Source organism: Solanum lycopersicum, chromosome 7 (assembly GCF_036512215.1).
Source record: "Solanum lycopersicum chromosome 7, SLM_r2.1".
Lineage (NCBI taxonomy): Eukaryota > Viridiplantae > Streptophyta > Magnoliopsida > Solanales > Solanaceae > Solanum > Solanum lycopersicum.
The window spans coordinates 58,131,020-58,148,832 of NC_090806.1; the positions used below are offsets into that span (position 1 = coordinate 58,131,020).

The 17,813-nt window shown below is 34.6% G+C and overlaps 2 protein-coding genes across 6 annotated transcripts; both read left to right on the plus strand.

The window, feature by feature from the left end:
- Positions 1 to 3,539: 3,539 nt before the first annotated feature.
- Positions 3,540 to 8,714, plus strand: LOC101266955 (eukaryotic translation initiation factor 3 subunit K). Its single transcript, XM_004243630.4, has 8 exons — positions 3,540 to 3,969; positions 4,102 to 4,158; positions 4,245 to 4,295; positions 4,385 to 4,447; positions 5,658 to 5,708; positions 5,785 to 5,851; positions 7,383 to 7,465; positions 8,290 to 8,714. Exons 1-8 carry the CDS (start codon positions 3,841 to 3,843, stop codon positions 8,491 to 8,493), a joined length of 705 nt encoding a protein of 234 aa, XP_004243678.1. The 5' UTR covers positions 3,540 to 3,840; the 3' UTR covers positions 8,494 to 8,714.
- A 1,933-nt stretch (positions 8,715 to 10,647) lies between these two features.
- LOC101256016 (TORTIFOLIA1-like protein 2) lies at positions 10,648 to 17,547 on the plus strand. Of its 5 annotated transcripts, XM_069286973.1 has the most exons (10): positions 10,862 to 10,896; positions 11,001 to 11,091; positions 11,309 to 11,376; positions 12,010 to 12,742; positions 13,049 to 13,243; positions 13,349 to 13,451; positions 13,820 to 14,478; positions 14,819 to 15,520; positions 16,332 to 16,497; positions 17,280 to 17,547. In XM_069286973.1, exons 4-10 carry the CDS (start codon positions 12,083 to 12,085, stop codon positions 17,294 to 17,296), a joined length of 2,502 nt encoding a protein of 833 aa, XP_069143074.1. In that variant the 5' UTR covers positions 10,862 to 10,896; positions 11,001 to 11,091; positions 11,309 to 11,376; positions 12,010 to 12,082; the 3' UTR covers positions 17,297 to 17,547. The 5 variants fall into 5 exon arrangements, with proteins under 5 accessions (XP_010323973.1, XP_004243912.1, XP_069143074.1 ...); XM_010325671.4 differs by lacking the exon at positions 11,001 to 11,091 and having other exon boundaries at positions 10,648 to 10,896; XM_010325670.4 differs by lacking the exon at positions 10,862 to 10,896 and having other exon boundaries at positions 10,954 to 11,091.
- Positions 17,548 to 17,813: the final 266 nt, after the last annotated feature.

Sequence of the window (17,813 nt, forward strand, 5' to 3'; positions counted from 1 at the left end):
TACTTTTATGTTAAGAGTTATGACCATATGAAGTTGATCAAATCAGCAATTTACCCCTAACTAAGTGCTAACCTTCACTTACGATCAGACCTACGAACCGTAGATCGAATGATGGTCCATGTTGATCGTCGGTAGTTCATGTCAGAGGCTGGTTAATAGGAGTCTCAATTCATATGGACACAGACCACGGAACGTGGTCTAACTTACCGACCGTAGGTCGCGAGACTTAGTCGATTTTCTAAGTTGAGTTTTTTTTGGGGGGAGGGGGGGGTATATAGTGGTGAACCACGGACCCATAGTACAGGCCATATATCAGACTACAGTTTGTAGATGCTGACCGTAGATTGCACCTGCAATTTCTAAAAAGTTAATTTTTGGTCTATTTTGGATACGGGTGTTACACTTACTGTGAATTTTGTTCATCAACGAGTCATTTCTATTGTAGGAATTGAAAGAACAGTTTCAGTAGGTTTTAGAAGTATCAAGACTAGCTCAAATTATTGATGGAATTGGATTGGATATACAATTTTTATTAGCCATTATAGGTTGGAGTTTTCCACAATGAGGTCGATGTGTCAATATCAGATGATCTTCAAAAAAAATTGCGCCCTAGAATATTCAGGCTGCAAAGAGAAAAAAATGCACAAAAGATAAGAAATAGTTTGATTGCACAAAATGTCAAAGGCAGATAACATTGGTGCCTCGATATTACGTTTATGTTATATACACAAATTTATTATGGTAATATATCACATATATACAAATAAATTTTCAAGTATTGACTCATTATGTTTGTATGTGTACCTTTCAAATTGATCTGATTGATGACGTTGGTACAACAAGTGCCTTCATTTCTGGTGATTTATCTGAAAAACTTATCTCCATAAAGGCAAAAGACATTTGACACAACCTGCATCAAGGTTACCTCTTACTTATATTTCTTAGTGTATGTGTTTAAATATACTTAATATACTTTTACAAACGATTTCTTTTGTTTTCGGAACCCATTTCTCCATTTTGATCAGACCAACAAATATTGTCGAAAAGACTATTTCACATTCAACTTAGAAAGTCATTATGGACAAACTTTTATATTACTCAGTCAAATCTAACAATTTTGTCCTACACAAAAAAAAACATGTATCTCTACCAGACACTATCAAAAGAAACATTAAAAGGGCCAAATCATTTGATACTAGCGAGGTAGAGATAAAACCAATATTTGTTGAATCTGAAACTGACAAACAATATAACTTAAAAGGCTTGTTTACATAAGTAAATTTTAAGAATATGTTGTCTTCTGAGACCTACAAATTCATTACATCACATGGAATTTTTCCTAACGATCAGTAATGAATAGTTAAGTGAAATCAAAAGAATCAGCGGAAGGATTCATACCTGACAGAACAAAGGACAACTTCTAGAACAGTAACTGAAATTGAGTTTGTCTCAACAGGTCATCCTAAGCTATTCCAGTCATTATTTTATATTGACCTTACATTAACAGGATTCATATTAGTCTTCCGGCCTCTATTTCGAAGGCTTATTAGTTCATTATTGTGCTTTTTAAAATTCAACCAGGCTACATAATGTTAAGTGTAATGGATGTTTTATAGCTTCAACTATATTTTTTCTTCTATATGAACCTCTCATTTACCTTCTTCAAATAAATATGCAGTCAGAAAAATAATAAAGTTCATACACTTATATGAGGATCTTACGCTAACTATCTGTAGCATGTACGTTTTTAATAATTGACAACAATAGGAAAAAATAACGTCTTTACTGGTACATTGAATAGTGAAGAAGTTGGGTTATGCTCAGAATATCTCAACCGCCAAATGGTATTTTTAAGTTTTTGGCTTCTACATCAAAGTATACTTCGTGTTGTCTATATTTGAGTTCTTATGGGAAAGTGTACAAATCAGTTAGTATGTTTCATTTGATGGTCACTTTGTCGGATCGAAATATCTGCATTCACTTGTGTACTCTTTGTAATAAGAAATTATGCATGTCCTACTCTGATTGTCTATTTTTCATTTCTTTTCTAGAGTACATAACTTTAACTCTATTCAATTGTATGTTTGCAACTATGATTACTTTAATGATTGAATTTGATATAGTCACATTTAATTATAGAAAGTATGTTCCTCATTTTGGTATATTTGGTTACTATAAAATCATAACTTTTGGGATTCTCAATCTGCACAAACTCAGTTAGTATGAAGATCTTGTTATAAGAAGTTGGGGATACAAAAGTAACGGAGATGGTACTCAATCTTTTAACTTTTTTGGATGCCTCAGGGATTTAGATTTTACGTTAAGTTGATATGGCACATTTAATTAGATATGTTGTGTTACACTTTGTCTAAGTAAATATTTATTATTAACATAACTTCACCATAAAACTATCGCCTTTGGCTGTAAATTTGTGAAATTAATGTAGTATATTATGTCTCAGTTGTTTGTTGTAGTATCTCTCTTACTTTCTTGCCAATATCTCTATCATTTATTTTTAGGTACTTTGACATCTTGCAATTTCATAAATGTTGTGACTGGATAAGCTTGCGTGGATTCCAATTGTACCATGTTGTTCTAGACTAAGATACCATCATCTTGTAACTAAAAACTCCTAACACTCTTTGACTTTTTGGGTTTTATTATCACTACTACTGCAACAACTTTTGAATCAGTGCATCTGCACGACATGTTTGTGTCTATTGTAAATATTGTGAACCTTATATATAGTAGTGTGACATCAAGCTTGTATTTAAGTAGTCTTGTGCTCAATAATTTGTTCAAGATTCTTGGTAAACTCCAATTTCAGTGGCTTTCGTCATTTCTTTCCTCTGGCCTTTTTCTAAAGGAATTAGATTATCAATTTCCTTAAGTTATATTGTTTGTCACCAAGCAATGTTAACGTGGTACAATACTAGATATTTATTATATTTATCTCTTATAGGCACCAATCATTTTTTTTTGTTCGTTTTTATCTTCTCTATTTTTCATATTTATTAATTTACTTTTACAAATAAAATCAATGCATAATTAATAATATATTACTTATTTATATTATTTATAACTCATATTTTTTCATCTTGCTTCTAATTTCCACTCTTCAATATTTTTCATAACTTCTTATGTTTTATTTCACAATATTTAATTAATGTTTTAAAAATTATTATAAATAATTTTAATAATAAAGATACAATGAAGAAATTCATTTATTTTTTTACGAAGTTAGAATTTGTATATAGAATCAGGTAATCTCGTCCCTACGAGGACATCCGATAAAAAAATCAAGTGATCCCATAAAAAATATAAATAATATTCAAATATAAAAAATATTTTGATGTAGCATAAAATATTATTATTTTAAGATATGACCTCTTATTCATTTGCTTTATCACAATAAACATTTTATCTTACTATATATGTATGAATATTTGTACTTAAAAAGATGAAAATAATAATATTCTTTTATATATATCCCGCACTAACATAAAAATATAAATATTTTTAATACTCAATTAAAACAAGATTGTTCATTAAATTATTATATGAACATATAATTATGCGAAGAGCGAACAATTTCACTTATGAAATATAATAATGTCAGAAAAAAATTTCAATTTAAATCAATCTAATTTCAAATCATATTCAAGGATTGAGAGAAATTTGAAGGGTATATCCGTCACAAACAAATAATCCCTCCCGTATCTCTTACTCTCGCCCTCTTAACCCTAAAACCTCCGTTCAGCTGTACTGCAAGTGCAACCCCTTTTGGCTCCTCTCTTCACCTTCCAATTTGTTCGAAAGCAGTCAGATACAGTTTACAAAATGGTTCAAGAGGCGACTAATGGTGGTTCCGAGAAGTCACAGTTGGCTATCACTGTAGAACAGCTCATTGCCGTTAACCCTTACAATCCAGATATCCTCCCTGATCTTGAAAACTATGTCAACGAACAGGTACACCAATTCACCATCGTTCATCACTCCAAAAATTAATCTTTTTGTAATGGGTTGCCAACCCCTTTTCAGATTTTTGTTTCTGCTGAATTTTCCGTTGTTATTGATTGAGTAATCCCAATGTTAATTTAGGTTTTGTCTCAAACATACAATCTGGATGCAAACCTTTGCCTGCTCCGTCTTTATCAGGTTTATATCGTTATTTTGAGAATTAATCATGGAGGTTTGTTTGTTGTTTGATTTTGTTTTTTTTTTATTTGTTTGGATGTGTGCAGTTTGAGCCGGACAGAATGAGTACACCAATTGTTGCTCGTATTTTGGTTAAGGTGCAATCAAGTTCTTGTTTTGCATACTGTGATATTACTTGTTGCCTCTGTTATTATCTAACTTATTATTTGCTTGGTTGTATTGATAGGCCTTAATGGCAATGCCAGCTCCAGATTACAGCCTGTGTCTCTTCCTAATCCCCGAACGAGTGGTATATATCTCTGAAGCTGCCTTGATTATGACTTTACCTTTGATGAATATGAATTGTAAATTTTGCTAGTCTTGTGTACTCTGCTGGAAAACATAAAAACTGTCACAGCCAAAGATGTAGGTAGATTTGTTACTACCCCTATTTGTGACCAGGAATATTAGCTATTCTCAGTCATGCCTAACACAGCTTGACAGTTGTTTCATGGCTTGTGTAAAATGAAAAAGGAAGGCAGTTGATCAGATGACATAATTCTACTATAAAAATACCCCAAAAGATCTTCCTATATTTCTAAATTTTTGAATACTCATTTGTCATCTCCTGCTGTGTATCCAACTAGATTGGAGGTACATCATTTTATTTTATAGCTGGCAGTTTGGGAAGGTTGCTTTGTTGGTTCAGAAATGTCCTCGTGCTAAGTTTTGAGGAAATTAGATAAACAGGAAAGTCTGAAACAAATAAATAGATACATAGTGATGTACGATATTTGGTGTTGCTCTATATATAAACCGATATCTGCAACATAAAGGTTGTAAAACTGAGCAACAACAACATACCCCAGTGTAGTTCCACAAGTGGGGTCTGGGGAGGGTAGGATGTACACAAACCCTTACCCCTACCTTTGTGGGGTAGAGAGGTTGTTTCCCAGAAGTTCTTCATTTCCTTATGTTGGTATTCTTTAATTTCTTAGCTAGTATAGTTTCATATTTGTTAATGAAATGCATCCTATGATGTACACAACCTTACCCCCCACTTTTGTGGGGTAGAGAGGTTGTTTCCCCGTAAGTTCTCCATTTTCTTGTATTGGTGTTCTTAAATTTCTTAGCTAGTATAGTTTCCTATTTGTTAATTAAATTCATCCAAAGGGATATTGAGGAGGGTGAGGATATACATAGCTGGCCCAAACAAGATTGGGATTGAGGAACAGTTAAGGTTGTTTCCTAGAAGTTCTTCATTTCCTTTTGAGGGGCACTTTCATGTACACTCTTTTTGCTGCAACCCCCATAGACATCTATTTATTGTTGCTCAACTTTGCAAACACTTTTCGCCTTAATTTTCTTTACTGTTTCACTGGGGTTGTGGTCATTGTGGTGATTTTTTTGGGAGCAAGGCAGAATGCATGCTTTGACATCTACATATGAATCTTCAACTGTGTTAGATGCATTGCCCTATCCTTTTTTCTTCATAATGATTTTCTCATTTCATTCCTCAGCAAATTGAAGAGCAATTCAAGACACTAAATGTTCTGTCACACTTCTTAGAGGTATGCCATGTTGTGTTTGCTGAAAGTTTCTTCCAACTCTGTAGTTAACCCAACAAGTACACACATCTTTTTGCAGACTGCAAGGTTCCGCCAATTTTGGGATGAAGCTGCAAAGAGCCGCCACATTGTGGAAGCTGTTTCTGGTATTACTGAATGCTTTAATCCACCCCTCATCCACAGTGTTCAATAGTAGCAATACGGATGCAATAAGAAACCTATTTGTTATACGTAATAAGTGTCAGATTTTGCGGCAACATGCTTAAAACTGTGGAGAGAGAGACATTTTATGAAGTGATTGAGTTTCAAATCATTTCCTTGACCCTATTTATTCCAACTATTAGTAGTAAAAATTTTGTTTCAGATATAACCCATCAATATTCTTGAGTTTTTGACTACCCAAAAAAAATTCCTAGAGTGTTTCTTGTTGACAATTACACTTGGCCCCACCTATTTACAACAAAATGAATGAAGCACAGAATATAACATTCTAAACCCCTCATATTAACCACATAATCTAGGTATTATCTCCATATACTTGATCCTCTCCTTGCCCAAAATGAATGAAGTACAGCGTATAATATTTATAACCCCTCATATTAACCACATGATCTGGATATTATCTCCATATAGTGTTAATCCTCCCCTTGCCCACAATGTGCAATAGCAGTTTTGATACAATGAGAGAACCTATTTCTTTTAAAAAGAATTACATTTTTCTGGACTTGCTTGGCTTTGTGCAACAAGAGGAGTTTCATGTAGGGATTTTAAGTTTCGAACCGAGTCCTTTATTTCGTTGACAGTTTTTATTCTACTACCAACTTCGTTTCATTTTACTTGGGCCTTGTACTAAAACTAGATTTTTTTGCTTGTCCATTTTAATAAATCAAGAGAAATTTATTGTTTTCTTTCAATACTACCCTTATCATTAAATAATTGAATAAAGTAATAGTCGTCAAATTTAGATTTCCAAAGCGTAGTTAATAAGATTAGTTTAGCAAAATGAATCCGTAATAAATACTTTCTTGAGGAAGTGTCAAGTCAACATGGATCAAGTAAAATGAAACGGAGAGTAATTTTTAATAATATAAGTAGGACATTTAAGCCATTATGCACCTGACTTTTTGGCCGTGACAATATATATTTGGCCTCACTTAAATCTTGATACTGTTATAACAGCAGTTTAAGTGATATATGGTGTTTAGTATTCTCAGGCTTCTCTATTAATCACATGATCATGGCAACTTTATTTGAAAATTCTTTAATCCCCTAATTGTATTCTGTATTTGTTATTAGTTAATAAATTCCAAATTTTGATATAAAATTATTATTAACTTCCAAACTCTGTAGACGAACTGCTTTTAATGTGGCTTTTTGCATTCAAACTTCAATTTTTTTGAGTTTTCAGCAGCCAACCATTTAGTGTTTGCCTCTTTTATAGGCAAATTTAGAATGTTACAAATTCAAATTTTGTTACTTATTTGATGTAAGTGGGACAATCTTGAATAGAAACTTGGGGGAAAATGTCAGAGGATCTTCTTTATATACTTGATCCCTCTTGTATTATCCACATGTTGGCTAATTGGAATTTGTGCCATACAGTTGCCTCTATCTTAGAATTTCTTGTTTCTATAGAAAAATGAATGCTATTTATATTAAGAAAATGTTTGACTGTAGGTTTTGAACAAGCAATTCGAGCATATGCTGTTCATGTCCTTTCAATAACCTACCAGAAGGTTCCAAGGACCATTCTTGCGGAGGTATGTTTTTCTCCATGATTGCTGGTGTATTATCTATTTTGATCTTTACTTGTGCAACCACTTGAAAGAATTTGAAAGGTTCATAAATCCTAATCATTGGATGAATATATGTTCCGTAAAAAGAAGATGAAGTGTGTTAATATGAGTTTGGCTGGTCAGACTTTTGGAGAAACCAGAGGATTGGATGGTTGAAATTTCATAATTGTGTGACATACCATAGTTAAATATGGTTTATAACTTTTTGATCATTTTATACTTTTGAAAGATTATACAAAAACTTGTAAAATGTATATGCTCTATTGCATTTGCAACTCAGGTTTTTTACTGGTTCTATGCATAAAGAACTCGTTTTATTCATCGAGTTATGGTCTAGGCACACATATCCTACTTGTATTTATCTGCTGTTAGTGATAGAATGTTTTGAAGAGAAGTATCTGTTAAACTATGTGGTAAAGAATTCCCTTTCTAGAAAGAAAATGACTTCCAACTTGCATTTTCACTAAAGCATAGCAAAAATATAATTCTGAATTCATATATTGTGTTAACCTGAATCTAATGGTAAGTCGCAGAAGGGGTAGTATACTCTGTGTGAACTGTATTTGACATGCTTGTAGGTCTCTTTTTACTTGAAATCTGTATCTCAGTGTTGTTTAATAAGAAACTTTTCTTTCTTAATGGATATTTTTAATTTATTCAGAGAGAAGGAAGGAGGTTGGAATTCCAACATGCACATATTATATTGAATTTACCCTATAGTTAGTTCCCAAGTCTCTTTTATCATTATGACATGTGTTGAGCTCACTGTGTAATTGATATTGGCGCAGGCTATCAACATTGAGGGTGTTTCATTGGATAAGTTCCTTGAGCACCAAGTATCGAACAACGGTTGGGTTGTTGAAAAAGGCCAGGGTAAGGGCCAACTCATCACCCTTCCTCCCACTGAATTCAACCATCCAGAGCTTAAGAAAAATACTGCTGATAGTGTTCCACTGGAGCACATCACGCGTATCTTCCCCATTCTTGGCTGAAGCCTGTAATTGTTGCATCAGTATAGAATCTGGAGTTTGAGAGAGTCATTTTTCATCATGAAACACATGGAACTGCAGGTCCTTGCATTTTGTGAACTCTTTAACAGACTTAGGAGAGGTGTTCTTTTTTAAAAAAAAATTACTGCGAGTCAATTTACTTTTGGAGGATGTTAAAATTTACTCTTTTCTCGGAAAATCTATAATGTAGTTGATTTTGCTAATTGATCTGCTACTCCATTAGCCCCTTTCTCTCTCAATATATATATACATATATATATATATATGTTTGATTGGCGCCCTTCCTGCTTCACGCAATAGATACCTTCAATCGTCAATTAAATTTTGATAGAAATAGCCCTTTGTTAGTAGATATCATACCAATAGTTCCATAGCAATCTGTCTCGATTATTAAGGGTGTTGAGTTATTTTGTAAAGTCAATTTTAAATTGTGGACTAATGTTAGTGCTTCCTTGAAGATGTTAGTGGCATAATATATTACCACGTTGAGAGTGCTATTCAGCCTTCTTTATTCAAATTAGATTGTTCTCTCAACCACCAAATCATGGTGTCGTGGTTATTCTTGTAAATAATGGAGAAATTTATGTCACTGTTCCCACAAGATTTTTGAGTAAGTGCACCTGAAAAGCATATGTCCTATGCAATAGGACGAATTTAATAGTTTCACAAAATTCACATGATAAAAGTATCAATACAGTTCAATTTAATCAGGTGATATTCATGAAGCCAGCATGAAAAGTTTCAAAGTATTTAGGGTCAATTATTCAAGATAATGGGGAGAATGATGATGATGTCCCGTATTGTATTAGAGCGGATGAATGAAATGAGGTTTGTTTCTAATGTTTTCTGTGATAAGAAAGTGATATTGAGGTTAAAAGGTAAGTTTTATAGAGTGGCTGTTAGACCAACTTTGTTGTATGAACACCTACGTTCGGAAGATGAAAGTAGTATAAATGAGGATGATGAAATCGATATGTCGACATACTAGGAGAGATGAGATTTAAAAAAATATATATGGGGATAAGGTCTGTGTATTCTCTATGGTGGATAAAATATGAAAAGGAAGACTAAAATATTTCGAATATGTGCGCATGAGGTGCATGGATGTCCCAATGAGAAAGCGTGAGAGGTTTTTCATATTGTGTATGAGGAGATGCAAAAATAGGCCAAGGAAATGATTAGACAGAACAAGTCGCAACTTTAGCTTACTCTTGATAAGAGAATTTTGGAGGGGTCTAGCATCAGATGTAGAGGATTAGTAGGTTGTTGAGCGTATTCCTTTACTTGAGTATAAGGACCCGTTTGCCCCCAACAAAATTTGGAGAAAACTTGAGAAAAACTTTGGTCATATTTACAAGTATCCAAATTCCCAAATACTAGAAATAACTAGTATTTGGCCAAGTTCTAATATTTGGAAATTTCAAAAAATTCAAAAATTACCCAAACTTTTCTATGGTATAAAAAGTACCTATCATTTATTACTTCTAACTAATATTTATTACTATATTCTTCAGCAAAGTTCAAAGTTCTAATTTGATTGATAAAGTTGAGAGAAAAGAACACTTTGTGTTTAATGTGTTACATAACGACAAATTTGAATATGCTATTACTATATACTATATTGGTATTTTGTTGTTGATTATTATCAATTATGTTATAAGATTATTTTTAAATTGACATATTCATTATAAAATGATAATATAAAATGTATGTGTATTTTATATAATTTTTAAACATCATGTGTTTAAATCATATTTTCTGAAATAGTCAAATATTTTTTAAAAAAAATTAAGGGACAAAACACATGATGAAAATTCACCAAAAACTTGACTCAAATATAATTTTTCAAAAATATTTGAGAATTTAGGTTAAACACTAGCTTAATTTTATTTTTGAATTGTTTGTTCTTAGATGTATAGTACTAACTAATTTTTTCTGCTTCTTTTGTTTGACGATTTTGTTACGTGCCATTACAACTTTTTTCATTTTTTAAAAAAATTAAAAGACTATTACAAACAATCTTTAATTATCATTAAAAAAAAAGTAAAAATAAGATGAGCAATACAGTACTATTGATATTTTTCAAATTACGAGGCATTAAAATGTTAAAAAGTCTTCATCACTCTCATAATAAGCAATACTATTCATATGGTGTTATTAAAATTAAAACACCATATATTCAAAAATTTAAAACTTACAAAAGTGTAAACAGACAAAAAAGAAAAAGAAAATAAAATCCTCGGGACCAGCAGCTTCAAGTGGGTCCCATTACCGAAACGCTCCCCTCTTAATTCGAAAATCCAATCAGAGCGCGAAAACTTAAAACAGCCACTCGGGAAAACCCTACACCGTCGCTCTTTGCCGGCGCGTGTTCTCCACCTCCCGGTATCTTTCTCTCTCTCTCTTTCACTGACATTAACTTTTCAGAGTTTTTCTCCTTATTCGCACTCTGTTATTGTACGGGATTTTATTTTCAACTTTTCTCGCAGTGAGCTCCTTCTTCACTGTTTCTCCATCACCGAGATTCGTGAATTTTCAAATATTAAAGTACTATAGTATATAGTACAAGTACTGAATGGCGTAAGTTTTATTCTTTAATGTTTCAAATATGCACATGCAGGGAACATTATTTACAGCTTTAATTCGCAGTTTCCTAATCTGCGATGATTATTACCGAAAAAAGTGATAAAAATTTATGGCCAAGTTGTTCGTTGTATAGAGTAAAGTTTGATATTTCAGTAGTATTATTAAATTAATATTCAAATTTTGAACTTCAAAATGTTACTCTATTTTCCAGGGACCCTAGCTTTATGAGTTTAGATTTTTGTACATCTGGTGAGGACTGAAAGATGCTCGATTTCTTTTGTAAGCTTCTCAATCTATGAACATTTTTCTGTACTTCCATGTTTTTTGCTTGGTTGCAGTGAAAATGTAACTCTTTTGATTTTTCTTTTTAAAATAATGTGGGTGTTCGACAGGTTCAAATTGGGGTAACTCTGACCACCAAAGCTTGCTTAGATGGAAAAAAAATCACCTACCATTTTTGCATATGTTGAGATTTAAACTTGGTCTCTCATGGTTTTCATCCTTACTTCATGGACCACTAGTGCAGGCTCTTGGATATTCCTAGAGTTTTGAATTTGTGTTCTGCAAAATGTGCTCAGGTTCAGTCATTTGTGTGATCTTAACCGTTTCTTTGTACTTTCTTTTTGGCTTAAAGGAAAGTTGGAAGCTATACAGTTACAAATAATATTAGATATAGTTATTCATTTTCCCCTTTTGTGGTTTACTGGTTGGAGGTTTGTTGTGGGGCTGAGAGAGAGAAACATTGGGGGCTGCCTTGCAACATTATTAATCGTAGTTACTAACTTTGACCCAATAATTTTTTTTGAAAATGAAAATGACTTTGGCACATGAAAATAGGTGTTGCTGTTTACTGGATAGAAAAAGTGGAAAGCTTGATATCTTCTTAACAAACTATTTATTTGAATATTGAAGGGGATAATCATGGGTTACAACTGTGAGTTGCTGGAATTATGTTCTCGGAGAGGTGAATAAGCAGGCAAAAGAGATGAAGACACATGTGAATATGATGAAAGGAAGAGGTCCCAGCCGGGTGAACGGACAACAGGTTGTTTTTGAACTTAAACAACGTGTGGTTCTTGCACTGAACAAGCTTGCAGATAGGGATACTTACCAAATTGGAGTTGAAGAGCTAGAGAAAATAATTGAACGCTTAACCCCAGATGGAGTCCCTCCATTTTTATCTTGTATATTAGATACTGACTCAGAGCAGAAAAGTGCTGTTCGTAAGGAATCTATCCGGCTTATGGGCACGCTGGCCAATTTCCATGATAGTATTGTTGTTCCACATCTTGGGAAGATGGTAACCAGCATTGTTAAGCGTCTCAAGGACTCTGATACTGTTGTAAGAGATGCGTGTGTGGATACTGTTGGCATTTTGGCTTCTAAAATGAGCAGTGTTGCATGTGACAATGAAAATGATGGAGTTTTTGTAGTGCTAGTGAGGCCTATTTTTGAAGCATTGGGAGAGCAAAATAAGCATGTGCAAACTGGTTCAGCGCTGTGCTTGGCTCGGGTCATAGACAGTATTCAGAACCCTCCAGCTGTTATTTTGCAGAAGATGCTGGGTAAAACTGTCAAGTTGCTTAAGAATCCACACTTCATGGCAAAGCCAGCTGTTATTGAATTGAATAGAAGCATAATTCAGGTTAGTCCATCTTGTGTAATTTTTTTTTTGATCTTTGAATTTTTCCGTGACACACATATACTGGTAATATTTGTGTGACTTGAAGGATAAAAACATTCCAGTTTATACTTACTGTTAGATCCTATTGAGTTCTGTAGTTGTGTAACATATGTCTACATGTGGTTGGCATCTTAAAAGAACAAGGAAAATGTCCTTTTGGTCACTAATTTCACCTAAGTAAAATTTTCAAATTATGTTTGCAAGCTAATGCTGATTCATACATCAGATAAAGATGACAACTTTTCACATTTTTTTTCTAATAATCAGGCTGGTGGTGCAAGTACACATAGTGCTTTATCAACTGCAATGACTAGCATTCAAGAAGGACTCAAGAACAGTGATTGGGCAACAAGAAAAGCTGCATGTGCAGCATTAGGGGATATTGCTTCAGTTGGTGGAGCATTCTTTAGTGCATTCAAATCCTCCAGCATCCGGACCCTTGAATCCTGTCGTTTTGATAAGGTAAGAGTTGCAGTCAGAATAAATATTGAGCAATGTGGTAAGCTTCCTTGTGGTGGTTGCCTGATATGGAAGTTGAAAATGTCAAACCTTATATGCTTTGTTCAGGTGAAACCAGTCAGGGACTCGGCATTGCAAGCTTTACACATGTGGAAAAGGCTTCCTGGCCATGGTACATCTGAACCTTCTGAAGCAGGCTCTTCCATCAAAGGTATGCTGGTCAGTGCTCTCTGATGTGGTATCCTTTTCAATTGTTGCAGATATCTCTCATGTCTCATCTTACTCTTAACATTTATGTAATGCTTTGATTCGTCCCACATCTAAGTAATTAAAGTTTGCATTTTGAGTTCTCTAGTTCTTGAGCTATGATTATTTGTTAAATTGAGTTGGTTCTTTGGGCTCATGGCTTTTTATACTCAAGTGTTGATCTAGTTTCAGGTCAGTCTTTCTTCGTCCTTGTTAGGCTGGCCATATGACTGGCATGTTTCCCAATTACATGTTATTTCCAACTGAATTTTGAGGATGAACTTCTGTTATTTTAATTCTGTGACTTGCATAATAATACTTTGTATCATGCAGAAAATCTGTATAAAGATGACTATGGTGATATAACAAGTGCCAGTGAGTCAACACTGAAGGATGTCACACCTAAGAAATTTGGTTGTGACTCAGTTAAAAATAAGCTTCCCCTTTCTTTGAGAAAAGCAGGCCAAAACCATATTGAAAAGCCGCAGCATTCTGGAGCTGATGAGTGGCATGTAGAAATAGCAGTTCCAAAAACCCGTAAGATCTTTATGCCAGAAGTTAGGGATGAAGAATCAGAGAGTAGTTCTGTAACGAAGGCATTTGAAAAAGGTTCTGGCACTAGAAGTTCTCATGATGTTGAATATGAATATGTGCACATAGATGACAAACAGGAATGCTCTTCTGGGTCAAATCTGTTTCCTGATAACTTCCAATGCAAAGAAGTTGTGGGTTCTCATGACGTAATTGATGAGGCCAGTTTGAGTACACCATTGGGAACAAGTCGGCGTTCTGCAGTTGAAGAAATCAGTATTGAGGAACAACGGTATCTTTCTGGAATGCAGGACCGAAGAAGCTTAGATTCAACAGTTACTGATTTGAGTTCTCAAAAATTGCATGGCTGTTGTTCTCAAGTAACCAAGGAAATGTTATCTGTCAGAAAGCAACTGTTAGACATTGAAAATAAGCAATCCAATTTACTGGACTTATTAAAGGTAATCAAATTAACATTTCTTTTGTGTTAGTCTGGATCAGCCAATGCATATTATGGCCACTAACCATTGTGTGTCATGCCAATTTGTGGAAGGCACATCCCATGATCTTGCAGTATTAATCTGTAATGTAAATTAAGCCAAGAACTTAACTTCCTGGAAACTGTCCTTCAAATATTACTATATAACAGTGAAGAGGAAGCTTCAGTATATGCATTATACTTGTATCTGATTAAGTTTCTTACTTTCTATATATGATGTATAACATTTAGTTGGTGCCTTGATTAAAAAAAAACATGTTCAGTTGATTATTTGACCACCCCTGTTGTAACTATACTTTCAGGAGTTCACATCCAACATTGTGGATAACCTATCAATGATGCAAATGAAGGTATCCGGTCTTGAAGGCATGGTTGATAGAATGGCCAAGGAACTTTCTCATGGAGGGAAATTTCCTGATCCAGCGACAACAAAATTTATGAAAAGAAGTCCCGCTGTTGCTTCCCCAAGACTCTCCACATACACCCCAAGGCCATCTGTTGATATACCTCATAGGACGTCTCCATTAGTACCCACCAAAGATGTGGAGGTTCGGGGGGATAGGACACTTGTGAAGAGCAGATCGAGCAGTTTTAGAAATCAAAATCTAGACAAGTGGATCGATCCTGCAGCAAAACAAGGTGGATATCCTGTTGGAAAGGGCATGCACCAAAATAGTGGACAAGTAACACATGGAGGACAATTGAGGAGAAATAAAGATGCTTTTGGCAGAAATTCTACTACTAATGACAAACAAAATCAGTTAGATGTCAAGAATAACCTCTGGAGAGTTGTCAAAGGACATCTGTTGGGTGGGGATGTAGACTCTGCTTATATGGAAGCCCTTTATTCTGGTGATGAACTTGTTTTGTTCAAACTTATTGATACAACAGGGCCGGTTCTGGAGAATTTATCCCAAAAGACCACAAATGATCTTTTGGCCACTTTGGCATCTTATGTCTTCGAGCAAACATATGTGAATAGCATAATTCCCTGGCTGCAACAGGCAAGTGCATCTTGTGGTTATCAAAATCTTAAAAGTTCTTTACATTTCTTGAAAATATACATGCACAAAGTATGCTTTATTAGGAAAAAGGTTCAACTAGGAGTGTGTAGCTGGTAGCACTAAGAGTATATTAGTAGGGGTTTGAATGTTTTATCAAATTACTGTGCTTTTTTTCTACTTTAGTAAATCCTTTGGTTATGTTTTCTGCCAATATGTGATAGCTTTGTTGTGTTTTATTCCATAGGTTTCTTCTTATCTTGGTTTACAATCTTTCACGACTTAGATGCCATGTCCATTGCCTGTTTTTGTATCCAGGCCAAACCTCGACCTTCACGCCGGATTCCTGCTGCCTCCCACCATCACAAGTACCAGACTACTTTGTCCCATGTTTTTTTTTGTTGTAAATAACACATAACGGTGCTGTCCGGACCAACTTGTGCTCACCTCGACTTTTACACCGGACTCCCACTGCCTCCGACCACACAAGTACCAGACTACTTTGTTTCCAAGACTTGAGCAGATGAGAAGAAATCACCTTGTCTTTTTTTGTCTTAACTGCGATTTGAATCCTGATAAAGTGATATCCAAGATTTGCCTCCACACTTAACACTAGGCCAAAACCTTGGGTGCCACGTCCACTGCCTTTTTGTTTCTTCTACTTGCAACAGTTTTGAATTGTGCCATATGGTAAAGCATGTTATGATAGTCTGATCACTTCAGGCATAATGATGTATCTGGATCATTAATAATTCATTTTTGAAAAATTGTGAACTTCAAGCCTCATGGTATGTATTTTTTTTCTGAAACTTAGGTGGTGGAATTGTGTTCTGCCCATGGACCAGATTATATTGTCCTCCCTACCAATGCAAAGCGGGAGTTTCTTTCTGCATTTCAGGAAATGATAAAGGGTGGATATTCTACCCTGGCAGAGAAAAAATCTTTGATGCAGTTGGCAATGACCTTAAACCAGATTTGGGGTAAGAAAAGTCTCTTCTTATTCAATTTTTCTCCAGTCAGAAGCTCACCTTCTTGAATGATCAATTATATTTACCTGCTGCAACTCTTGTTGAACATGGGCAAGATAGATAGGTATAAGGTTGCTGATTGCTACTAAGAACCTAACAGAACTTTCCAAAAATGTGGTTAAAAGCCACTCATTTAAGTCTGGATTGAGAGTTGGAGGGGCTATGCCCTACCCCGTCGGTCTAAGCTTCACTATGATAACTGACACTTTCTAATTCTCTATGAGGGGCCCTCTTATGAATTTCGTAGGTCAGAAAGCTCCTTTACTTTTATAGATCCTTGCGTGATAGTCAACGATTCAATGTGCATTATCTATCATGTGATGCATGGTGAAAAGTAGAATTTGAGAGTTGATCTCAGAATCTGCGATTTTTAGGATAGGAAAGAGTGGCCATGTGGAGAAGGAAGTTTCAGTTTTCTGATTTTTGTTTCTCAAAAACAAGGTTTATAAAATACAATGGAGCAAGTACTTTCTGTGACGGTGCCCCTATATGGAACTCCTAGAGAGGGTGTTTAGAGTTTTCTAGAGAATGGAAGGACAACACGATTACGACTCTGCAATACCAACAAAGTGATATCACAAGAAGAAACACAAAAGCTTGTGTTTATTCGTGTACTTGAATGTGTGTGTTAGCAATTGTAAAGTTGACCTGAGAAAGATCTTTTGTTGCTTCTGCTTCTTTTCCTCTTTCATAAAAGTATCTTCAGTCTTGACATCACTTGTTTCTCGTCGCAGGAAAAAATGCACCATAGCATATGCCAAAGAAAGTTGAAGTGGATGAATTTGCGGGGAAATGAATCTTGATGTTTAGAAAGAGCTACTCTTTTCTCTTTTCCACTTTTAGAGTGTCAAGACAGCTTCTGTTTTCATGAATCTGTGATCTGTTTTTGTTCATTTCTCGGTTTCCTTGACAATTCTGACTTATCAGCCATCATGTCAACGATTCATTACGTGACATTGTACAGTTGAAATTAAACAGTAATTTCATGCTTTTACTTCTCCAGTCTCATTTTAGCAATGTTTATAAGAAACCTGCCTCTAGTTTAGTGAAATGAACAAGGGTCAGGAAGAGGCTTATTGCAGTATCGAGGACCTGAGCTTCTTCAAACAAAAAATTGCGCCAAAACCAAATATTGAATTATTAATTTTTTCAGTCTGTAATCATCCTTAATGAAATGGAAAAATTACCTGTTCTCAGCATTAATTGAATCTAATGAGCTTAGGTGGTATGATAGGAAATAAAGACAATTCTAGTTCGAAGCATGTTCA

Bases quoted from the DNA above. Each gene is read 5' to 3' on its own strand.
- LOC101256016 (XM_010325671.4), top strand. From the start codon at position 12,083: ATGAAGACACATGTGAATATGATGAAAGGAAGAGGTCCCAGCCGGGTG. The intron at 13,244-13,348 runs GTAAGAGTTGCA...TGCTTTGTTCAG, and splicing joins AATCCTGTCGTTTTGATAAG to GTGAAACCAGTCAGGGACTC. The intron at 14,479-14,818 runs GTAATCAAATTA...CTATACTTTCAG, and splicing joins ATTTACTGGACTTATTAAAG to GAGTTCACATCCAACATTGT.
- LOC101266955 (XM_004243630.4), top strand. From the start codon at position 3,841: ATGGTTCAAGAGGCGACTAATGGTGGTTCCGAGAAGTCACAGTTGGCT. The intron at 3,970-4,101 runs GTACACCAATTC...ATGTTAATTTAG, and splicing joins AAAACTATGTCAACGAACAG to GTTTTGTCTCAAACATACAA. The intron at 7,466-8,289 runs GTATGTTTTTCT...ATATTGGCGCAG, and splicing joins CAAGGACCATTCTTGCGGAG to GCTATCAACATTGAGGGTGT.